We start from the raw sequence: 24,869 nt of genomic DNA, 5'->3' as shown, positions 1-24,869 counted from the left end.
ATTTGGAAAGGAAAATGATTTTCCATCATTGGCAGAGTAATTTTACTCCAAGGAAAAATGGTTTCACACTCCTTTCAAACCAAACAATGTAAAAATTAAAAATAGAGAAAAACAGTTTTCTATGAAAATATTTTACGCCTACCAACGGAGCCTAAATTTAAATAAGATCTGTAGACAAACTCATGGGAATGTTCAAAAGTTATTTGCTTAGAATTTTCACTTTTTCGGTAATAACCAAATGAGTAATTCCTAATTTTATCCTGAGAGTAACACATAATTGTTCGACAATGATTTTTTTTTTTAAAAAGGAAGTAAAATATATTTAAAATAAAGGCAAATGCAATAATCTTTAATCAAACGGAGCCTATAGGGATTACTTATATATAATATGGGCTACATAAAAGTATTAGGGTTGCTTATGTCTCGCGTTGGAGTTACTTAGCTTGTCTTAGAAGTTAGTAGTATTTATTAATATATTAGGAATTACCTATATTTGTTGGGATTACTTGCTTTAAAATTACTAGTAGAGGTGATCATGGGCCGGGCCGCGGCCAAAAAATTTTGCCCATTGGTCGGGCCGAATTTTTGTGTCCAAAGCCCGCTATTTCAAACCTAAATTAGCGGGCTTTTGCGGGCCAAAAAATAGACTAAAAAGTCGTTTTGGCTTGCCCAAACCCGCCCAAATGCAAGATAAAATACGGGCGGGCCGGCCCATGGGCCCAAAAATTCTGCCCAAAACCCGGCCCAAAAGCAGGCTGGGCCGGGCAGGGCCAAAATGATCACCTCTAATTACTAGTTGCTACTTCTATCAACGATGTAACTTTTGTTAATCATGCGACTAGCTTTACAAAAAATGCGTTATTAATGAAATAGAAGTAGTAATGTTGATAATTGATAAACAATTCGACTTGTGTGGATTCATATTAAAATTAGCGTGCACTCGGCTCATGCACTTGAATTGAGCCGCACACCATTATAATACACAGAAACCCAGTATATTACAAACATATACACTATATGAGAGAAATACACTGGATGATAAACAAATAGTACACCATAATACATAAAAACACTATCACAAATAAACATTATACTTCTTTCAAAAAAAGAACAGCAAATAAACACACTATATTGCGTACAAATACGCTATATCGAAACTGGCAATATTAGACCCAACAATATCAAAACTTTGGTTTACCGTTGTATAGGGTCACTCACACAGAGGTCCAATAAGCTCCAACTCCTCCCCCCAATTAATTTCTCATGCGTGAGATAAAAAGTTATATCATTGCACCCAAAAATTCTTGACTCCTTGGTTTATAGGAGCAAAGTTTGTTCTTCTTAGGACTTAGGAGGAACTAGACATGTAGAAATAAATTTGGAGTATGGAAATGAACTCTCCTTCTAGTTAACTAGTTGCACACTTGCACATCTTCAATTCCAACAGCCAATCCCTAAGCTAGCAACCAATGAGCTGTCAATTTGATTGCATATCCTCCTACTTCAAATTATTTAAATCAGATGATGGACTCTACCCAATTTTTATCGTTTTCATTCAATTACAATTTACATAAATTCCTAAAATAAAAAAAAAAATTGAATATTTTTTTAATTTTTTTATTATTTTGAAGTAGACATAAATCTTTTTCATTTCTTTTTAGATTTAACTTTATAAATAAGGAGACACCCAAATCAATAAATACATAGATATAAAGAGTTTCAACATCACCCCCACCTCCCACAATGCCAAAGAAAACTCTGATAAAGATCATAACTTCCTTTTTAGGCTTTTACATAGATAGCAAAATCTACCCATTGGTCCACTTGCATTACTTTTTCTTTTTTCTTGTCTTTTTCCCTATTTTTCTCATATTCTCACTCCTCAAATTTAGTCATATAAAAAGAAAGAGGAAACAAAGCAAAAGAGAAAAAAAAAAATTGTATGAAACCCATGTTATGTTATCTCATTTTCTTTCACTAGAAATTTCCTTTGCCCATACTCTTTAAATTTACACCTCCTTATCACAAAGATAGGACTTAAATTCTCCTCCTTACCCAAATCTTTTTCTGTTTTTTTGTTGGGGTATCTTTCAAATAATTCCTTTTTAACTGAAGAAAATTGAAAGTTCATACTTCATATTTCATAGTATTACTACAATACTACTACCCACTTTCAAAGGTTTTTAATTTTCATATACCCAAAAATAGAAAGAACAAACAAAATAATGAAGATTCAGTGTGATGTGTGTGAAAAACAAGAGGCTTCAGTTTTTTGTGCAGCAGATGAAGCAGCACTTTGTGAAGGGTGTGATTATAAAGTACACCATGCTAATAAGCTTGCTAGCAAACACCTTCGTTTCTCTCTTCTTCATCCTTCGTTCAAGGAAGCTCCTTTATGTGACATTTGCCAAGTAATTTTCTCCTCTTTTTCTTTCTCGATCAAATTCTTGAAATTGTTTTTACTAGATTCGGTAGAGATTGTACAAGTATGTTAACCTTATTAGGCTAATCCTGACATTTAATATATATAATGTTTACAATACAGATTACAAAAGTGCATATTATCCTTTTACCTATAATATACTCTGATAGAAATAAGATAACGATAAGTTGTTTTTCGTCAACCTTATTCCTAAAACTGCCCGTTTGGTAGTCGTTAATAAATTGCGATAATGGGAATGAATTTTAAGTGTAATTTTATTAGGAAAGCACTCTTAAAATCTCCATGGGGAGCCATTTTTTCTCCATAGACAAGCAATCTCACCCCTAAGCTTGTGTTTTTGTCTCCAAGGGGAAACAATTTTCATTACCACTCATTACCACCCTACAAGGTGGTATTGGATGGGAATGAAAATTCAAGAAGGAAAGTGGACACTTTAGGATATATTAGCATTACCATGGTAATGGACAATGAAATTTTTCACAAATTTACACACAAATTCATTCCCATTACCACCATTTATAACCAACTACCAAACGGGCCGAAAAAGTAAAAACTCGTAAAATGATTATTTTTTTACAGACCTATAACACATTTAACAATGTTAGATATTGAGCAAAATAAAGCACACATTATGAAAATCCACGTATGTGGTCCCGTCCCTATCTTTACCCTTGTTTGGTTCCAAAGTATAATAATTAGCGACGTTGAAACAATGATTATGTGTAAAATTTGATTTTGACAACTTAAATCTTTTCTTTATTGCTCGGTTTTTTAAATTTTAATACTTATTCCTTTTTTTTATATATTATACTTTGATATTTTATACTATTTACAACTTTCACTTTGACTATTGTTTGTGATTTATATTTGAATAAGAACATAGTCACGTGAGATTTTATTAAATTCGTCTTGATATGTACTTTTTATAAATTTTTACAAATACAAAATTAGTGATATACATTCTCAAAGTTTTGCATCGACATGCATGAAAAGCAAACGTGTAACATGAAAAAAAAAAAAGAACGAAGAAGGTAAGTAATTAACTATGATAACTCGATAATTAACCATTAAAAAACCTCGAATTAGCATCGAGAAACATATAAAAAGAGGGGAAAAAAATCAAATTACAAAGTTCACTAGCATAATTAGGAAAATTAGAACTTATAATATGGTAGCATATGATCAATGTTTTTAAGATTTTACCTAACAATCTAATACAAAATTTGTTATACAGGAAAGACGTGCATTTTTGTTCTGCAGAGAAGACAGAGCAATTTTATGCAGGGAATGTGACATTCCAATACATAAAGCAAATGAACACACTCAAAACCATAATAGATTTCTATTAACTGGGGTTAAAATTTCAGCTTCTTCAGCTACATACCCTACTTCTTCTCCACGTTCTTCTACTTCTTCAGGGCCTAAATCATCAGTTAGTATCTCTAGTTATGATCATGACATATTTAACCAATATTCCTACTCTACAACCCCATCATCAACTGCGACAACGACGACGACGACAACAACGACGACAATGAATTATGATCATTGTAATGAAGATGGTTCGATTTCGATGAATAATACTATTTCAGAGTACCTAATGGAGACCTTGCCTGGATGGAGATTAGAGGATTTGCTTGATTCTTCTTCTGCTTCTCATAATCTCTGTAAGGTTCGCAATTACCTTCTTTGTGCTTTTTCTTTCTTACTTTCCCTATGTTTTTTTTAATTTATATGAGTCGCGAAAGCAGTACAAACTTATTTTTTATATGTTAAAAGTGAATGATATTTTTGGACTAGCAGATGATTTATGAGTATGGTATTAGAAGTAACAAGACATCACATAAAACAGCGAAAAGTTAGTTAAAAAAGTCGATATGATATATCTATTCAGAAACAAACGAAGTAATTACCTATTTACCTTACTCACTTTGGTAAATAAATCGATTACTTTCTTACTCGATGATGTTGCAGTTTTAGGAATAAAGAACGTGACCATAAACATTTTCTTATACATTGTTCATGAAAAGTTCTAATAATATCTTTTTCATCATGCTTAATCTACATTATGATTACTCCTTTAACAAAATAAAGTGACATCTTTTAAAAGTTTCCCAACACAAATTTAATGAGACTTTTTAAATCGTAAAAAGTTTGCTAAAAAAGATAGAAATCTTTCATAATCCAAAAATTTGACATACCCTAAATTAATCATGTCTTCAAATTAGTAGTAAATAATATTTTGATTATTTTAATCTATCTATCAAAAAGGTAAATATTATATTTAAAAAACACAAAGAAAATATTAGACACGAGAATAATTATTTTATAGGATCGTCATGTTAAATATTTCCTATAAATAACCTTGGGATTTGTACTAACAAATCCCTATCCATCTAAAATTAAAAGAAAACAATTAAAACTGATAGGTTTTACGTTGTTTTCTGTTTGGTTATATTAGCAATAGGTTTCGTTGTTTCATTAATGCACGTTTTCTCGATGTTCCAAAAGAAATGAGAATTCCAAATTTTGAAATTGTGAATAATATTAGCAATAGGGACATGATTATAATTGTGTTATCAAAATCATAATGAAATTACTGCACAATATAGTGGCTCATGCAGCCAATCTTATCTTACAAAAATTAAACACTTTGACATTATTTTGTTTGTTGGTTGTATATTTTCTATTCAAATCTTACAAAATTATTAATATCATGATTCTTTTATTTTTGCAGATTTCTGACTACACAAATACAAATCCAATTAACAGAAACCAACAAGTTGAGGAAAATATAGGTGGATTTGGTTCAGAAAATCAGTCAATGATGTCGGTATTTCATCATCTGGGACCGCTCGTTCCCTCCCATCTTCCTGCTAACTTCCTCGATAGATCGTAATCAATTACTCTGAGGAAAAAAAAAAAAGGTGCCCAACTGTCCAAAAAAAAAAGCGGCAATTTTGGTACTCGAAAAAAAAGCACCTTGCAAATGTACATTATCTTAATTTCCTTCATTAATTTGCTAATCAAGCTTTATTTTCATATATATATATATATATAAGTTGTTCGATTTCGAGTGGATTAGTGGTTTAGTAAATTAATTTAACTTAATGAAGAGAAATTGGAAAATATTTATAGTACACCTGGGTGTACCATGCTCATGGTACACCCAAGACTATTTTCTCCAAATGAGCAAAATGAGCGGATGAGTAAATGAGCAAATGAGCAAACATTTCTACTCATTTAAGAAAATGAACAAACACTTTTATTACAAAATGAACAAAATGAGTAAATGAGCAAATGAGCAAAATGCTCATATGAGCAGATTTGGTGTCAAATGAGCACTTAAGTTCTAATTTATTACAAAAATACCCCTGGATGTACCATGCTCATGGTACACCCGGGTGTACCATGAGTGAACTCGAGAAATTGTGCTAATTGTTTTTTTTTTTCTTTTATTAATAAGAGGGGTGATAAAACGCTAATAGTTAATGACAGCGTATACTCTAATAAGAATAATGTTGCTATTTATTAGAGTTTTATCGGCCCTCTATTAAACTACACTTTCAAGTATTTTAGAGGCTCTTTTTTTTCTGATTGAGATAGTAGTACATCCGTACAAGAATATCACAAATTGGGTACTGAGTTGTCCACAAAAGCGGCTCAAACTGCTAGTGAAAGTCTTCAATTTTTGTCATTCTAATGTACTTGATATTCATTATCCAGATTATAATCTTCACATATTAGAGCCATTTCTTGTTTAAAGTTGCAACACAAGGAATCATGAAAATCATTAAGTGCACAAAATTAGCGTTCAGATAATCAGACAAGAAAGGATATTGATTTAGAAATGTCTTAGGAGGTCGAGCATTGCAATTTACAAGTAGCCAATAGGGCGCGGATCAACCGATGGGCTGGGAAAAGACGAACACATGACTCTACCGAGTTCACAATAACTTATTATGGAATGAAAATCATATGATATGATCAGTTTTCATATGATATAGTCAGTTTTCGTTTGATATAAGCACCATAGTCACCTTTTATATAGTCAGTTTTGAATAATACAGTCATTTTTGAAATATAATAAGTTTTCGTATGAGATGTGAAACTTAAGGTTACAAAGTTCCTAAACCAAAATTTCACACCCTAAAATACATGTATTTGATACTACCTCTATTTATTAATCGTTTCGCTTTGATTGTACATTTACCAACACACAACTTAACCAATTAATTCATATTAAAAAAAACATAAAGTTTGATATTTTGGAAATGCATATCGAAATTGATTTTTGCACACTACTAAAATATACTACCTCTGTTTCACAATAGATGCACCATTTCTATATGGCACACACACCAAAGGTGGAGAAAGAGAATGCTGTGATTGCTTTTTAAACCTATGTGATTATGTTTTAAAGTAAGGAATATATTGTGAAACATCCAAAAGAGGAAATGGTGCATGTATTGTGAAACATCCATCAGAGAAAAATGGTCCATATATAGTAAAAGAGAAGCAGTAAGTGTGATGAATGTTTTTGGATGCTCCGAGGAGCAAGTAGAATTTTGTGTGCTCTCAAGTCTCAACTCTCAAGCACTCTTTTTTTCAAATTTTACTCAAATAAGTGTAATGTTTAAATGTTGAAATATAAAATTGCAACAAATGTAAAAGGAACCAACTAGTTCGAAGTACTCCAACAAGCACTATATAAGCTATTATTTATCAATATGAGATATGTAAATAGCGCCAAAACTCAAAATAAAACAAAATAACATAGTATATGAAAGAGAAGAAATATACTTTTTCGTTTTAAATGCAACAAAGAGTATTATTTATGAGATATAAAATATTCATTTGTTGCATTTAAAACAAAACGGAGGAAGTATTGTATACAACTAAGCTAGAGAAAACAAAGAGGGGCGAGGGGGGATTTAGTGAAGTTCTTGCGCAAAAATGTGATTGAAGAGATCATATTTTCCTTTTTCGAAGCTTACGCTGTTTCTTCTATACAATAACAATAAACATGGTATACATCACAAAACTGCTGCACTCTTCAAAACAAACAACATGCAGCAGTCTGCAACTTTTTGATGTAAATTTCCCTCTCCTTTTCTCTCCTCTTCTTCTCACTCCATTCTTCACCTTTTGTTTTCAGTTCTTATTTTACAACCCTTTGAGGGAAAAGGGAAAAAGCGAGGGTAAAAAAAAAAAGAAAAATAATATACCTGGGGCAATTACATACAGGCTAACTAATAAATGAATTTTCACCAGCCATGTCACTGAAAATCAGCGAATACGAAGAAAAAAATTTAAATACCCCCCTGCAAAAACAAGGCACACAAAAATTGTTAATGAATCTTCACCAGATACAAATTAACATTGTAGAATACTTCCTCCGTTCACAAATGCATAAAAATTTTAGACACTTGCATTTTAGAGGTCTAATTTCTTAAACATTGACCATATTTTTTCGTTAATGTATAAGAAAGTGTCTGATATGTGAACGGAGGAAGTATAATTTACGAGTCGATCTTTACTACCTTCATATTCTGAAGTGTAACCTGCGGTGTCATGAAGTGAATGCGAAAATTCTATCTGCTATATTTGTGCGGCATATAGGACACTCTGAACAAGCCAGTGAGCAAGGTTTACATACTGCAAAGAATTACACCAATGGTATTAGTTTTAAACAGAGGGCATCATGAATATGTTGAGAAAAGGCGAGTAAAAGTTCGGTTGGTTACTTACAACAAAAATGTCTGCAAGGAAGAAGAATTGCAGCTGTATGTGTCTCGTAACAAACTTTGCAAAGATGAGAGTTTGCCTCACCATTGCCCATATACTTCTCTTTCTCCTTCATTTCTTGCATCCTTGCCTGAAATAAGTATAATATAACAGTTACAAATGGACATATTCTACAACAGCACGAAAGACCGCAATCACTATTATTACAGCTCACAAAATATTCGACGACTCATAACAGTTGAACCAACCCGCAGCATGTCCCAAAGTTAACTGGGAATGATGAGATTGGATGGCAATTTTCGACCAAATAAATTAACCCGTTTAATTGAACATACTATGTAAAAGTTCGCATCTCCAACCAAAATATGACCTACTTTGACTCGTTTAACTCATACATATATAAATTATGTTGTTGATGTAAGATTTTTTATAAAAGCACGATGATCTCAAAACATTGTTCATTTGTTTTTGATTGACCTACAACAAGCATGTTTTTTTTGTGATATGTTTAGGTACTTTTTCAATAATTAATCAAATCTGATAATAATTAAATGGTAGCCTGTTAATTTATAGGTCTATTATGGTTGAGTTTTCCAACGTGTTTATTTAATGGCTCAATTTTGGGTCGACCATTTTCTAACATGTTTGTTATTAAATGCACACAAAACCAACCCAACTTGAAATGTTTACCAATCCAAGAGATTTCTCTGCAGTTTGAATTTACTGAAACTTAATCAAGTCCCTCACATCCATGCTACAAAAGTAGTTAAAATCTCAGCAGAAATAAAACTAACCTTTAAACGAGCAACCAAAGGCTCTTCACTTGGAGCATCTTGTGCTGTCTTGTTGATTTCCACTGATTGAGTTTCTTTTGAGAAGCCATTTATCTCAACGTTGGTGACTTTCTGTCCGTTCGAAATATCAATATCTCCATTACTAAGCCTCTCTTCAGCTTTTGACTCAGAAACAGCACCTACTTCTTTCTTCAACTTTGCGACAAGCACCCACATATTTGCTAAATCATTTTCAAGAGCTGCCTCCCGTTTCTTCGCCTCATCCACCTTTTTCCGACATTCTTCTTCTACAAATTCTTTTTCAACCAAAGCAGCTTCAAGAGCTGCTTCCCTCTGCTTCCGTGCTTGAAGTTCCATCTTGAGGTCTTCCATATCCAAGCTATAAGAACCAAAGTCATCATGAAAACCTCCAGAAACATCATTAGCACGACTAGAATATCGACCTTTTCTTCCTGTCTTCATGGCATCACCATATTTACGGTTGCCACCATTGGCAATTTGAGTGCCTCTCGAGTGACTAAGTTCACGAGCAGCCAGCAATTCCTTTTCAAGCTTTGCGTTCTGCAATGAAAGTTTCGTTACTTCAGCTGCCAAATTCTTTAGCTCTACAGCAGCAGCCGAAGCTAATTCCTTGGCATACGAAGCTTCCTCTGATAGTTTTTGATTCTGCACACACAATCCACTATTTTCTTCAAATAACTGAACATGTTCCAGCTTCAGTTTCTCATTTTCCATCTCCTGCATAATCAAACACAAAAAAAATGCAAAGTTCATCAGCAGCTGAAACTACGAGTTTCAAAGCTTATATTCAACTTATATCAGTTTGCAACTTGAAGTAAACATAAAGTGTCTATATCTCCAAAAGTATGGTGATTCAAGCGAGCTTTTTTGGGATAAAGATTAAGGGGGAAGACATACAAAAAGAAAACCCGAGCAAGCCTTAAGAGAGAGGGAGCAATCACCAAGAAAATAATTGGTAACATTTAGATTTATACTTGTACAGGCTGAGGTAGAACTTTAGTTTGAAATACTTAATCTAAAGCAAAGACATTTAGAGCAATTGACTGATAAGACTTTCTGACAATACATGCAGCAATAGTGTAAGACAAGAGCTCGCAGATACAGTATCCATCAAATCTGAACTTAAGGTAATGACCATGAAAAATCTCATCGCAGTATAATACAGCAACTGATACCTTGGAATAAAATTATTGTATCCAAATTCCAGATGCAGCACACGAAAGAATGACCATAAAGAAATAGATGGCAAAGAAAGAGGTCAGCTAAAGAAAGAGCAAATACTCTAGAGTACTTTGAACGGACTAATGTAAATATTTCAAGAGCACATCTAGAAACTTCAACATTCCACCAATTTGTATAAAGATAGGAAATAAAATAATAAGCTTGCACTCCAATAAAAAGAAGAATCATGCCAATCAATTTGAGATATTATCATTGATCACCTTGAATACAGTATTACTCTCAAGTCTTCAGTCCATGTGCTAAAGAATATCAACTCACCTGTGATTGAACTTTCTTTTTCAATTCCTCAGTATATTCATCAGTTGTACGCTGTTCAGAAGGTGAGCACAACTCCCCACCTAGTGAAGCCACCTGCTTCTCCAGAACATTTATCCGCTCTTGTAGTTCTATATTATCTGAACACTGCCAGAAACAGGGAAGACAGAGTTGAGATTATATAAGTGTATAGTTCGATAAGGTCTCTCGTTGCAGCATGAGGTTATATAGGCAAAACCATAGATACCTTATTTTGAAGTTGTTCCTGAAGAATCCGGTTGTCTGCTGCTTTTATCTGCAAGAGGGGAAAACTTATGAGGAATCCAATTGATAACCAAAAGGTCCTTCAGAATCATTCATTCAGTAGTTCACAGTTCACCCCATCAAAGAAGGCTCTTCACAATTATTTATCAAAAAAAAATAAAATCAATTGTTAAAGTTGCATTAACTAGTCTAACTTAGTTCCACCCTGTCACAATCAAGGCGCAAAAGGTGAAAGTAGTCTTTACAACACTGGTGCCTTTATCTTTGACGAGCTCGACAATGAAAAGAGACTAACCAAGTGCAAGCAGAGAATGTGAAACGCAAATCACATTGTTTAAAATTTAACATTTATATGCCAAGTTGCCAACTGAAATGCAGCAGAATGCTAATTTTAATTTAGTAACTAATGCAAGGACTATAATATCTTGCAGTATCATATTAATGCTTTTGTCAAACAGAAAATTGCACATATGGGTATATTAGCATATCAGTCAATAACATCCCACAGGAGGACTGTATTAGTGAATAAAACTAATTCGCTATCATGAAGATGCAAAAGCAAAGTGAGCACATACCTCTAATTCAAATCCCTTTTGGCTGCACTCAGTCTTCAATCTTACAACAGTCTGTCAAACAGGAAGGGGAGAGATGTTAAGTTTCACATTTACACACATGCCACTGGAATCAAGGCAAAACTTTGATGCTACAAACACGCACAGAAGGGGGGGGGGGGGAGATGTAAGCTGGAAACAACAAGGATACAAGTGAAAAACAGTATGATAACCTGCTGCATATCAAGCAATGACGCACTAGCTACTGAAGCCTCACCACTCTGGATTATGCGCTGTTCTAAAAGCCTCATCTGCTTCCTCTTTTCTTGGATTTCACATTCCAAATTATGGACCTGCAGTGCAGAATATATTATGAAGCAGAAACAGATAATAACAAAAAATTGGTGTAGATGCATTAGATATTGATATTTATATGATTAGCTGATCATAACATTTACAGAGATGCTCACTTAGCACCCAGAAGCCTTGACTTCATATCATCATATGGGAGCACAAAGGTAGATGCAGTAAAACTTGATACTCCAAATGAACTCCAACAAAAAACAATAGCAATTTATGGAATGGCAGGAAAGCAAACTTATGTATTCAAGCAAAGTCTAGTCATAATGGTGATTTAAGGAGCATATATTTTATACTTCTACAAATCAATAACAGTAGAACATATATCGAAGGCTAGCAAGGGCAAGATGAAATCCATACTTGACTTCGTGAGGCATCTGGATCATTTGAAGATTGCTCAACCAAGCGTTTAAGTGTGCTTGTACTGAAAGCAATTTCACCAGCAAGCATCTTCACTTGTTCCACAAGAAGGTCCATCTCATCAGATGCAGTTATATCATCCTGACGTCCAACAAAGGAATAAATTTTTGGAACAGCAAACAAATGTGATAATAGACAGAGATACCATATTATCAGATCAGTCTCGCAAGTAACAAAATGCATATAATAACACAATCTTGCAAGCTTTCGCAATTGATTGCAGCATGATGACAAGGAAACAAAAGAGGAATGTTACTGCGTTGAAACATTTAGTATCCAAAATAGTCTGGAAAAAAAGCAATGTTCAGATTAGAGAAATATGTTATGTTTTACTGATGAAACTAAATGCACTATCTCATAATGTAAATGCAAATCAGTTCAAAACAGGCTGATGTTGATTTGAACATAAAATTAATTTGTCTCCTAGTTTCAATCTTATATTGCAATACACATTACTGTTTCACCATCAATAACATTGTCAACATCATAAATCAGTCAAAGATCTGAGCAGAAAAACCAGCATTATTTGACATTTATGTAGAAGAAAAAAGAAAATTGAAACAAAGATTCATACAGTCAAGTTTGAACCACTGACAAGTTCACCAGCTTGATTAGATTCAGTGAGTATGCTGCCAACAGCAGAGAGTTCATCATTCCAATGGCTAGCAGATCTTTGTTGGTAATCACCAGGAGGGTCTGGAAGTGCAGACGGGGAATCCTTATTATTCTCACTCTCCCCGAGCTCTGATTTCTGAGAGCAGGAAATAAAAGAAAAACACGTATATAAGCATAGAACAGTGTTTGTCACCACCACGTATCCTTACTATAAATGATCCACAGGCCATCTCTAGGCCTCCTTAATTTCCTTAATACTTTTCATCTTCCTACTGGGATTACATACAGCTTTGGCATTGTTGTTTTATAATGTTTTACATCTTTCCTTATATCCCCTCACTCCAACTACTGGAAATGATAGGTAGGAGACATACAATATAGCCAGGAGGCAAGGAGATAAGATGGCCAGGAGATTAACAAATATAAGGATGTGACAGGAGAAAGAAACAATGCAGTAAAGCAACCTTTAAAAACTACAGACAAGCTTGTCCCAATTAAAAGATCTCTGGGTGGTATTTCAAACTTACAACATCAGACTGACTTCTCTGGAATCCAGCAACATCACCCAAAATGGAAGGGATATTGTTTTTTGAAGAAACAAGTATTAATTTAGTCAGCCTCTGTATTCTACTCATAAGAGCAGCCTTTGCTTCTTCTTCTTCCTCCAATCTTGATTGCATTTTAACTTGACCTTCTTCCAACTACAGACAACACTAGATATAAGTACAACCATACATCCTCAAATTAGTTCAAGAAATACATAAATCAGTGTGTGCACAATAAGACAGCACCTTCTGTTTTAAGGTCAAAATCTCCTCATGACTAACTCCAACAAGCATTCCTCTCCTTAGTTGATCAAGTTCTTCCTTAAGAGTTGAAATTTCGCGCTGATACTTTTTAATTAAGGACTTCTCGTCAATGATCTGAACATCATCAAGGTTGATAACATCATTAGTAACCTTCTGAATATTTAGATTCTGAAAGTTAAATACGGAACAGCACAAAGAAACACACCTTATTACGCGAAGCAAAAATCTCCACACGCTTTGCCCTGCTAGCAAATTTCAGAGTATTATGAGTCTCCTCCATACTACTAGAAGCGGGGGTAACTGTGCATATAAGCTGCACAAATACCAAATGAGCACAGAATAAGAAAGTGCAAAAGTTGAAAATATTAAAATTGATTAAAAAAATTGAATCAGTGCTCCACCAAAACTAAAGTTAAAAGCAAGCAAGAGTTTTTCTTACATCACAGTTTTACAGAAACAGAACAGTCATCAGAATCAAAATACAATCAAACAATGGTTATAAATTTTTGAATTCCAAGAGCAAAATGTTTCTGGATAGGAAGTAATCTTGCATGTTTGTTTCTGTTCCCCCTCTCCGATATATAAGTTCAAAATTAAAATTACAATTCTAACAAGGATCTTGTGCATTTAGATTAAGTTTCGTTTCCAGAACTTACTGAAACGTGTCCACGGCCGCTGAGAGAAGACTGCAGAAGACGAGTAAGTTTTGAATCTCTGTATGGAATATGAGATGCCTTCCCCTCACTGAGTTTCCCGATGACCTTCATATCAAAAACCAGATTCAATAGCATTAAAGAGAGTAGTGCATACATCTACCCTGTTAGAACAAGTCAGCATTTCCCACCATGCCAACATAATAATTCTAAAAAAAAGGATCACTTACAGTTCCAAGAGTCAAAAGACTTTTATTGATATATGATCCTTCCTTTCTTCTTAAACCTGTTGTTTCAGTTTTGGAGCTCTCAGATCCAGCAAGGTCAATCAAATTCTGAGAAAAATAAACAAATACATTATCACACTATGAAAAGTCAAAAATTGCACAATTCATGAACCAAATTATAAGATCAGACATTTACCAGTTGTGAGAATACCACCCCATCATACTCATCACCATGGGAACCACTCTCTATCATCTACATGGTAAAATCATTGGTCAATATATATGACAAAACTAACAGATATGCAAATGCAGGATTGGACAACATCTGTAAGAATCAGTACAGGACGACATAAAGGAAATCAAGTTAAATTTCAGAACAAGTACAGAAACTGAGATCTTATGGGGCTCATATTCTAGTCAATAGTGGGTAATCTCAAATTCTATGTAACATTTTAGCTTCTAAAATGTCGCAACTTTCAAAACCAGTGTATAAAAAAGTGTGCCTTAGTGGGGGAGGCAATCTCAAAGAGGCACACAAATGCGCACCAGGTGCAAAACAGCACACTCAGGCTCACTCAAGGCACACAATTTTTCTTACATCAGGTTCTTTTAATTTTCCTTAGTTGTGCCTCATTGAAATGAGGTGCACATAGGCACAGTGGGATCCCCTATTGTCTCAATGCACCTTGAGCTTTTTTATACATTGCTCAAAATGGCTTCATAATTTCACATGCATGGAAGGGATGAAGGCGATTGGATGACAAAGCTAAGAAAACAATATGTATCCTGAACTTTCGGTTTTCTATTCACTGTAATGTCACAGAATGAAAATCAGGGACCAAAATGATACTCCCTCCATTCTCTTTCAGTCTACACATTCACATACTCCATATTTACCATCACCTTTGCTTTATATGTAAAGAAAAACATAATTGTGTCAGTAAGTGGAGTATCGTTTGATACATCTCAACACTATTTTAAAAATATCAAATTTTCACAGGTTTATTGGTAACATAGATAATTAGATATTAAAGGTCACAATTATGCGTCGGAAAATGTGAAAGTCAAACTTGAAGAAAAAATAAGAGCTTAGGTAGTATATTTATCGCCATGAGTAGTACACTAAAGGAGTGATGTGAACTTTCGAACTTTGGAGGGGATGGATCATTCGAAACTCGAATGCAGTTAGTTTCTGCGCACCCAGAACGCAATCATACCCCAAAAAAGAAGAAATACTGGATTGTAATGTCTTGTTCTTACTTCCTATAAAAAATTACAAGCCCCTTTACAATCCCAAGGTTTGTCTCAAAAAGATGCAGCTAATAATCCCGGCAATAATGTAGTAAAATGATGGACCAGCAGCAAAGTCTCAAATTGATGAAGCTAATAATTCCAGTTAAAGTATAGTAAAATGATGGACCAGAAGCAAAGACACAGGACTAACCATGAAAGAGAAATGAAAACAGAACATGATAAGAGAGAAGGAAGACAGATAGAAAACAAAAACTTACCAGTGAAAATATGGTGTGGCTTCTACTACTGAATAGGTTAAAGTTGTTAGAACCAACATGGCGATGCTCTGCGAACATAAAACTGATTCAATAACAGGAAATTTCGAAGTTCACAGTATCCATAAGAAGCCGATAAGCCAAGCCCTAAGCTTTACCTTCACCAGCAGCGATAAAAGATAGTGCATGACCAGGAGACAAAACAACCTCTTCCTTTATGCCTTCAACATAAGTTCCCTGAACATTGCGCAGGATCAAAACAATGTTCTGTAATGAATGAATATAAAAAGATTACGTAGCCAACACAAACCTGGGCATCTTCTCGAACACGCAGATTTTGACCAGTTGGATCAAGCAAATCATTTATAACCTGTAACCAGAGGATCATATTCAACTTAGTTCTATTTGTGAGCAAAACACCCCCACAGAGATGTCAAACCAGAAAAGTGAAATAATTACAGAAGAAAACACATCGACAGACATGAACAACAAAAATCCTACATAGTGATTACTAGATGTCTGCTGTTGGTCAAATAGAAAAACTTCAATGACTAGATTTATATCAATGTATCGGTCCACAAGTATAATCATTACCTCATTATAGATCTCGAGATAGGACACACGAAGCAGGAACTCTCGCCCAGGAGTCTGAATCAAGCAAATAGTTAATCAGCCAAAATTCTTTAAAGAAACGACTATATTTCATGCAAACATATCTCACAGCTTTCGAAAGAGGCGTCTTTAAAAATATTGCAAGCAAGCAATGAAAGAACAACTCCATATGGTAAGCTTGACAGTCCAATTTCTATAGCCAGTAAATTCTATACCAAGTTGTGAATGTGCTTACTTCTTGTATAATGCTGAAAACATCTTTGATTGCCAGTGGAATGATACCAGGACAACTTTGATCCCCCTGTCAAGTAACATAAGACACTTTAGTTGTAATCCACTGATTTCCAAGTTACGAACAAGCAACATGAGACATTAGTCAATGATGTTGTGCAATGGAACTTCCAATCATCTCATGATTAAAGGATTGGAAATAGCGAACATAAAGAGGGAATTGTGGTTGCAGTCTCAACAGCAATAGGACAGGGATACATTCATAACATGCATCTCTAGACTCTAATGACCTTCTGTCTCACTTTGTAACAAAGACTATAGCAAAACCCTGCATTCTACTCGGTTACCTATTCCTAAAAAACTAGCAAAGCATGACCTCCTTAGCACAATAACTCAAGCTACCTAATCAAAAAAGGGAATCACCGTATGTATCTTGTTTATCACAATAAGTACTCATCAACTTAAAACTATTGATATCAGTGCAGATTCCGACGGCATCATCCAGTAATATGACAACCCTCGTCCTTTCAAGCCAAGGCCAAGATATTGGCCATTATAAAAGAGTCACTAGAGGTAAGCCAAATCTTATACTTCCTCCACTATAAAATATATGAAACCCTTATCACTTTAGGCCGTTTCAAAACAAATGAAACGTTACTTTATCTTGCATTTGCTTCTCTCTATCTCTCTCTTCATTGCATAGGTGCCTCTTTTTATCTCCCTCTATCTCTCTCCTCTCCTTAATCCACATGCCTTCCCCCTACGTTTCATTTGTGTTAGAACAAAGGACTTATAAGTCCTTACTCGTCAGCATGGCAAGTCATGAAAGTCTAAGGCCGCGCTATTTTGGACCGAGAGAACCTGATCTAAACTGAAATTAACTTCAGTGAGAGATAATGAATTGCAAAGAGAAACTAAATTGCAAAGAGAAACTGAATTGGACTGAAATTAATTGAACTGAAGTCAACTGAAATTAAGTCCAAAAGAAGAGGACCAAAGTTGGCAGGTTTTTTTTTTTTTGACAGATAACTATAATATGAAGAGACACTGTTGGTTTTGACAGTTAAGATCATTGTGGTCTTTAGATCACAGGAAATCCACAGCAGCCAATAAGAACGCAAAATATTAAAAACACCAATAGCAATCAAAGGAAACCACTTACATGCATAGTGTGTGTCTTTCCACTACTGGTAACACCATAAGCAAACACTGTTCCTGCATCATCAACATTACAATGTCATTACTCATATCACAAATCACCTAAAACACAATTTCTTCGTTCAATCAATACAAGATCACAACTAACCTCCATTTTTTTTTATCTCAAAACCTAAACTTATAATTGCAAATAATTCGATTCAAGAATACCACTAGCCACTTAAGCATTACATTCTAATCAAACATCCAATCAACAAATCACGAAAATTCAGATTGATCATACCATTAATACCGTCCATTGCAGTCTTAACAACCGGCCGAGCTGCCACATCATAAACTTCCTCCGTCGTCGCATTTGGTCCGAAAACCTTATCTGTCATTACCAAATTCAATCACAAAAACCACTCATTACAACAATTAACATCACAATTCATCAAATATAGTAAATAATCTAAACTCTTAACCTAAAATCACAAATAGATAAAAATTACCAAATGCATAAGCAGCTGCCGGAGTAAACTCGCTTCGAACAGTCTTATCACCATCTGGATACCACGAAACATCATCTCCTCTATTGTACTCTCTCTCACTACCAAATAAATCACCAAAAATTAATCAAATTAAACAAAGATCTAATTCACTAAAATCAATTTAGATCTTATAATCAAATCAAATCAATCAATGCGAAAAATTCACCTCATAGGACGAAATCTAACAGTGACAGAAATACTATCAGCTGTGGATCTAGGAGGATCGAACGGTTCAGGAAGCAACTCATCAGACGGTGAAAAAGCGACTGGTGATTGACCTCCATAACTCCGGTTCGGCGTCATAGATCTTGAACCGAAATTATTATTATTATTACCGGTTGAACCGTGAAAAGACGAAGAAGATGAGCTGTTAGACCGGGGAATAAACCGGCCACTAGTGTTCATAAACGACGACGTTGAAGAAGAAGATGAATACGGACTTGAAGTTCTCCTGTAACTAAACGGTGAACTACTTCGTGCTCTTGACGACATCTACTACAGATACGACGTCGTTTTTCGGAAAAAACTTCCACCAAATCAACAATCAATACAAAAGTAGTATAATTTTGGAGAAGAAATCGAAAATGTAAACGAAAACTTGAAATTGAAGGAAGAAGAAAAAAAAATGGAGGAGAGAGAAAGTGAAAGAAAGAAGAATTTGTCAGAGATTTTCACATGGATGTCTATGACAAAAGAAGAAACTGCATTATTGTTTAAATTTTTTGAATAGAGAGAATTTGGAAGTGTGAAGTTTGAAGAAATGTTGCAGAAGAGAGAGAAGATGAAGGGAGGAGAGAGAAAGAGAGAGGACCAATAACTGGTGACTGGTGAGAGAGGTAGTGAGGACGACGGAGTAATTGTCAAATAGTATTTTTTTTGTGTTTTGTTTTTTTGTTGAATTTTTAAGGGAAAAATGGGATTAAAGATTCAAATTTTCAAAATGGGGGTGACGTGGAGGGGGGTGGTGATGTGGCGGGAGTGGAGGGAGAGTATGTAGATGAGTTGAGTTTGAAAAATGAATGAATTTACAATAATTGAGTGGACTAGCTAAACAAAACTTAATTAAGTACTCCCTCCGTCTCATAATATAGTGCTTATATTCCTTTTTTGGTGTCCCAAAATGTTGTGCCTATTTTCTTTTTTGTCAATTTATTTGGATTAAATTATCCTTAATTTATATACAAACTTTTCAAAATACCCCTATTTTTCTCTCAAAACATGTGACATTGGAGTAGTACTTTACATTGGAGTAGCAAATAAATTGAGATTTTCTTGACTTTTGAAGTTGATTAGTCGATATTTATGTTTCTGTTATAATTTGATTTGCGTATATTTCTATTTTCTATAAAAAAAATCAACTTTTTTTTTATTTATTTTCAACTATTATCTTCTTAGCTTCAGCTAACTGATCAGTTTCATCTCTTTTTTGTCAACTATTATAACCACACCAACATAATTTATTTGTATTTAGCCTTCTAAGTACCCTTTTTCTGATTGGTATATTACCTGGAGATTTTAATTGATATAGACATAGCTTAATTAGTATGAAATAGTAACTCCTGCCCAAAATCATTGTGAAAAGTACAGTCATAATTTGTAAAACTATGGATTTGCGATGAATTTCAACGTGAACGACGATTTCTCAGCCTATATCTTCCACAAGCGCTTAGGTGGTAATTGGTATCAAGATATCAAATAGAGGCACTTGAGATGGTTATTAGGCCTCTTAACCCAAGCTTATTTTCAGTTCAGTTCAGTAATTCAATTCAGTTAAATTCAGTTCAGTTCGGGTCAGACCAGTTCAGTTCAGCTCTTGGCAATACTTTTACTCTCACATATCACTATTCAATTCAGTTCAGTTCGGATCAGTTCAGTTCAGACCAGTTTAGCTCAGTTCAGCTCTTGACAATACTTTTACCCTCACATATCACTATTCATTTCAGTTCAATTCAGTTAAGTTCAGTTCAGCTGTTTTATGCCGAAGAGAACAGGCCCTTAGGTGAAAAAAAAATCAAAATAGGATATACACCATCTTTCGTTTAGATTGGATGTTTTTCCATAAAAAAAAAATGAGTGAAGAGAGAAAGATGGCGTAGATGGGGGTAAGGATGGGGTTAACTTTGTTTAAAAAAAGTATAAATTTTGAGGCAATATTTTCAATGTCAAACCCGCTATATCAAACCGAGATAAAATTTAACCTAAATATTCAAATTTCAATTGACCATGTCCGTCTTTTTTTAATCTAAAATTCAGGTCATGCCAAGTTAAGCCTAAAACATGATACTAAAAAACAATAAATTTTTGAGTCGGGCTAAGCCTACAAGCCGAGTTAATCTGTTAATGTTGACCACCTCAACCATGAAGGAAACACAAAGAAAGGTGATATAGGATTCAGGAAAGAGGTAAATTCAATTGAACAAAATACGTTTTTAGGATGATCATAGTAAAAAAAATCAAAAACAATAATTAAGTTATCATAGTAAGAAAAAAAAAAAAAAAAAAAGGTGACGTGACACTTTGACAGGATGGCATATGAGTTGGATTTTTTTTTTTACTTCATAAAAGTTTTAAATAAGAAGTGAGAAATGGGCGGGAAAGTTTACATTTACAGAATTACTGCGGGGTCTGGTAGAACGGAGTTGCAGTCGAGGAGTCGGAACAACGTACTAGTAATTGTAAACTGTAAAAAGGTAAAGGCTGGAGCAAGCAGAGACAAAATATTGTTCTCAAACCTTTCAATTAATGAGGGTAACTTGGTACTTGCACAAGACGCGCCTTAACTTTGTTTTGCTTTTCCAAATTAATGAACTCAAATTTTATTCCCCAAATGTATTTTACTATATTGTTGCATTTGTGAATTATGATGTTGCTAGTATTCTCACTTTGTTTATTAGTTTCTATTTATGTATTTAAAAAGTTTAGATAAATTCATTTTACTAAAAATAAACAAATAAGTATAAGATTTGACACATTCACCAATTAATTTAATAAATTTAGATAAATTAAAGCAGATTCAAATAAGCAAAAATAAGTTAAAAAGGAATCGACTTGAAATATTTTTGATTTTTTCAAATTGTTTTCCCCAGATCTTAATGGCTAAGTACCTTTTTTCATCTTTATGTTTTAGTATCCAATTCTACATATAACAAGAAACAAATATATGAAAGCTATAAAAAGTGGATTTCAAGATAAACATAATTAATATTGAATTCTAAGTTTATTATGCAATTTTTGTGCTAGATTGGCTACAAAATGGTAATGTTAGATCAACAACTTTTATGTGTTTAAAAGTAAAATAATTTTCAATCCAATGTAATGCACGAATTAATTAAGTAAACACAAGTTGAGGAAAGTTATCAACAGAAGTACGGGGATCTTTTTTACACTTTTAATCAATTTCTTTAGAAATATTAGGAAAGAAAAGAAACTGCATTCATACAACAACAATTTTGCAGGGGATGTACATCGAAGAGGTTGTGCATAAGGGGTGTAAACGATGCTAGTCAAGTTCGAGTTTGGGTAAGCTCGACTCGACTGGTTAGGAATTTTGAGTCGAGTTTTGACTAAGTAGATCCCTATTAACTTGCAAGTGTCTCGAGTTGAAAGCAATCATAAGGTAGAAAATATGTCAAATTTAGGTATTTTCCTATATATCCTATACATATTTGGGTATTCGAGCTTATCACGAGTTTTCGAGTTCAGTATCGAGTTGCCCAACTCGTCTAGCCAACATTTCGAGCTTACTCGAGTCTAACTTTGATTCGGTCGAACTCGAGTAGCTCGTGAGCTGTCTCGTCTCACTTACACCCCTATTTGTGCTCCCTTTTTATATATAAACAAGTACATATTCTTAAAAATATATTACATGCTAACATTTATTTTTATATATTAGTTAAAATCCGGCACATTATCGGTTAAATCATTCTCCTCTGAATTGGCCAATATTGATAGAAAGTGCCAATTTTGATATCATTAAGGGGCTATGGAATGGTTTAGTGCCCTTTTGGAACGCAATTTTCGTTTATTTCGTATTGCCTGGTCGAATAAAAACAAAAGATAGGCTTTGGCGCATGAACATCATCCAGGGCTCATAAACTTCTAGAGTACTCTGCAGAATCAACCGTTTGAATTGGAGGACATTAATCATTTTTTCTTACATCGTCCACTCGCTTTTTAAAAAATTTGTAGTGGTGGCTCGCCATATGGATCTATCTTGGACCTTTCCTTTCTCAATTCGGGAGGTCTATGATCAATCCCCCCCTCCCCCCGGAAAGAGCAACTTCTTTAAGAAGGTTTGGCATGCTATGTTCTTCATTATTTTGTGGTCTCTATGGAAGGAAATAAGCATGAGGATTTTGGAAAATCTTGCTCATTATCCCAAACTCAAGACCTAATCCTAGCCACTTCGATATGAGTTGGTGGATAAAAGGGTAGAGAGACTCCTTCCCCTATAACTCGCATGACATTCTAAGGAATCCTTTATGCCTTATGTGGTTTGTGTTTCCAGTCTCCTCCAAAGCTTGACCCTCCACTAATGCAGTGATTCATTACCCACCCTCCTCAATACTCTTTAAAATAGAATGTAGACACTTCGGTTAGCCCTTCCTTATTATGCTCCTCTATTGGTGGAGGCCTCATAGATTATGGTGGCAATTTCATATGTACCTTCTCAATTCTAATATCATTCATGGAGATACAACGCTGAAATATTAGCTATTCATCGGACTCTGAAAGTTACTTTAAACTCTGAGCGGCTTAATGACTCCCACATTATTATTAAGTCGGACTCATTAAGTGACGTCAATTAGTGTAACTCAGTTCATTATAAAAACTAATCCGGATGAGAGTTTCTACGTGTCAAAGTTGTATGAATCAAATTAGTTGATAATGATGTTAATAGGGGTGAAATTAACAAAGACTAATTAGGATAAAAGGTTAGCATTAGAGGACATGAAAGAAGGGTGAAGGGAAATTACAAAAATAGAAAAAATTAATCAGAAAGGCAAAGAGGACCCAAGAGAGATCTTATTCCACGTGAGAGTTGGTTGGCTTTTGGAACATTGAACACCTTTATGCACATGATACCACTTCCTCAAGTTAGGATCACCTTTTGGGTCCCCTACTAATTAACTATACCATATTTTCAAGTCATATTTGATTACTAGAGGGCCATCTGTAGACATCCTAATCTCTTGTAAATGGTTAGAAATGGAGCATAATTGTGTGATCATCAAGGAGAGAGGCATTCATTAGCTTGTAGAAGTAGTTTCTCCTTTCTATTATTATAGCAACATTAGTTCTTCGTATATTTTCTTATTTAAAAAAAAAATACATGAACATAAGAGAAATAGAAATAGATAAAAATGAGATTCATGTAGTATGAGAGAAGTATAGAGAAAATATTACCAAATTTTAAAAAGTTGCATTTAGTATAAAACTTCCGGATAAAAAATATTGCAATTGAGAAACGGAATGGAGAAAATATTATCCTTAACGATTAACTATCAAGAGCGCATTATTTCTAGCGAATTTACACTTATCTAAATATTTGTGAACTTTATTTATATTTATTAGTTTTAAATTTAGCTTCTCATAATTTGTTGACTCCAAACTATAATATTTGAGTTTAATATTTATGAACTTATTAGAACATATTTCTTTCGAGTTTGAGGGAGAGGTGGTAGCTCAGTGGAGTACCACTTCGAATTCTAGGACATTGTCCAGAGTTCGAATCCTCATCCCAATAATGTGTTCAGGTATTTACTTTTGGATTGTTTAGCCTTGTACTAAGCCTCTAAGGCCATGTTTGATAAATTGCTTTTTAATTTGGTCAAACAGCCAAAAAAAGTGTTTGGTTATTGGCTTTTTGGTTGGCTGAAAAGCTGGCTTTTAAGCCAAAATGAAAAAGTTGTTTGGAGTAGCTTTTTGGCCCACAAACTCTATAATAAATCGCAAACAACTACAATTAATTTTGCCAAACACTTTTGCAAATAGCTGGCTTAAATAGCCAACTTAAAAAACCAATACATATAGCCAATGCTTCCAGTCAGTCAAACAAGCCAACTAAATCAGCCAAAAACCAACAGAAAGATCCGATTATCAAACAATCCCTAAGTTAGTATACCCTACAGGCTAATAGCCTAGCAGAGATTAGTCTTCGGATCAATTATCATTTCTAATAAAAAAAAAGTCCTTTCGAGCTCCCCCTAATATCTTAATCTAAGTGAGACACTTTGCATCTGTCTCATATGATAGCTTTTCTAAATGAGAAATTTGAAACTTTTTCTTTCTAAGGTAGGTTGGCCAAAATATATTTGATTAGCTCTACTTCTAATATGCCATTCTCTCACTATCACTCCCTCGAGACACTTGGCTAGCTCAGATTCCTCTCTAACTTTCCCCCACTTCTCTGTATAGTTGTACCTTTC

The 24,869-nt window shown here is 34.2% G+C and overlaps 2 protein-coding genes across 4 annotated transcripts; one reads left to right on the top strand and one right to left on the bottom strand.

The window, feature by feature from the left end:
- Positions 1-670: 670 nt before the first annotated feature.
- LOC104904288 (B-box zinc finger protein 20) lies at positions 671-5,516 on the top strand. 2 transcript variants are annotated; one of them, XM_010692495.4, is made up of 3 exons: positions 671-2,411; positions 3,678-4,115; positions 5,181-5,516. In XM_010692495.4, exons 1-3 carry the CDS (start codon positions 2,226-2,228, stop codon positions 5,340-5,342), a joined length of 786 nt encoding a protein of 261 aa, XP_010690797.1. In that variant the 5' UTR covers positions 671-2,225; the 3' UTR covers positions 5,343-5,516. The 2 variants fall into 2 exon arrangements, with proteins under 2 accessions (XP_010690797.1, XP_048491962.1); XM_048636005.2 differs by having other exon boundaries at positions 672-2,411; positions 3,678-4,110; positions 5,181-5,322.
- A 1,886-nt stretch (positions 5,517-7,402) lies between these two features.
- On the bottom strand, positions 7,403-19,493 carry LOC104904286 (kinesin-like protein KIN-7D, mitochondrial). 2 transcript variants are annotated; one of them, XM_057391717.1, is made up of 25 exons: positions 18,608-19,493; positions 18,403-18,500; positions 18,195-18,284; positions 17,916-17,968; positions 16,758-16,823; positions 16,505-16,558; positions 16,221-16,280; positions 16,069-16,147; positions 15,914-15,981; positions 14,599-14,655; positions 14,406-14,510; positions 14,179-14,283; positions 13,728-13,835; positions 13,505-13,636; positions 13,241-13,414; positions 12,694-12,849; positions 12,039-12,179; positions 11,552-11,671; positions 11,343-11,393; positions 10,751-10,798; positions 10,507-10,650; positions 8,986-9,723; positions 8,195-8,321; positions 7,988-8,101; positions 7,403-7,767 (listed from the first exon to the last, which is right to left on the bottom strand). In XM_057391717.1, the coding sequence occupies exons 1-24, from the start codon at positions 18,931-18,933 to the stop codon at positions 8,016-8,018; spliced, it is 3,186 nt and encodes a 1,061-aa protein (XP_057247700.1). In that variant the 5' UTR covers positions 18,934-19,493; the 3' UTR covers positions 7,403-7,767; positions 7,988-8,015. The 2 variants fall into 2 exon arrangements, with proteins under 2 accessions (XP_057247700.1, XP_057247699.1); XM_057391716.1 differs by having other exon boundaries at positions 12,673-12,849; positions 18,608-19,492.
- Between the last annotated feature and the right edge of the window lie 5,376 nt (positions 19,494-24,869).

Source organism: Beta vulgaris, chromosome 9 (genome assembly GCF_026745355.1).
Source record: "Beta vulgaris subsp. vulgaris cultivar EL10 chromosome 9, EL10.2, whole genome shotgun sequence".
NCBI classification, from domain to species: Eukaryota; Viridiplantae; Streptophyta; class Magnoliopsida; order Caryophyllales; family Amaranthaceae; genus Beta; species Beta vulgaris.
The sequence above is the reverse complement of the archived record's forward strand: the minus strand, read 5'-3'. Positions and strand labels throughout refer to the sequence as shown.

What these genes read in the sequence shown, in the direction of transcription:
- LOC104904288 (XM_010692495.4), top strand. Translation starts at nt 2,226, where the DNA reads ATGAAGATTCAGTGTGATGTGTGTGAAAAACAAGAGGCTTCAGTTTTT. An exon ending in CTTTATGTGACATTTGCCAA is followed by an intron (nt 2,412 to 3,677) that starts GTAATTTTCTCC and finishes TTTGTTATACAG; the next exon opens with GAAAGACGTGCATTTTTGTT. An exon ending in CTTCTCATAATCTCTGTAAG is followed by an intron (nt 4,116 to 5,180) that starts GTTCGCAATTAC and finishes TTATTTTTGCAG; the next exon opens with ATTTCTGACTACACAAATAC.
- LOC104904286 (XM_057391716.1), bottom strand. Translation starts at nt 18,933, where the DNA reads ATGTCGTCAAGAGCACGAAGTAGTTCACCGTTTAGTTACAGGAGAACT. An exon ending in GGGTGGTATTCTCACAACTG is followed by an intron (nt 14,511 to 14,598) that starts GTAAATGTCTGA and finishes TATTTTTCTCAG; the next exon opens with AATTTGATTGACCTTGCTGG. An exon ending in TCAGTGGTTCAAACTTGACT is followed by an intron (nt 12,180 to 12,672) that starts GTATGAATCTTT and finishes GTTGGACGTCAG; the next exon opens with GATGATATAACTGCATCTGA.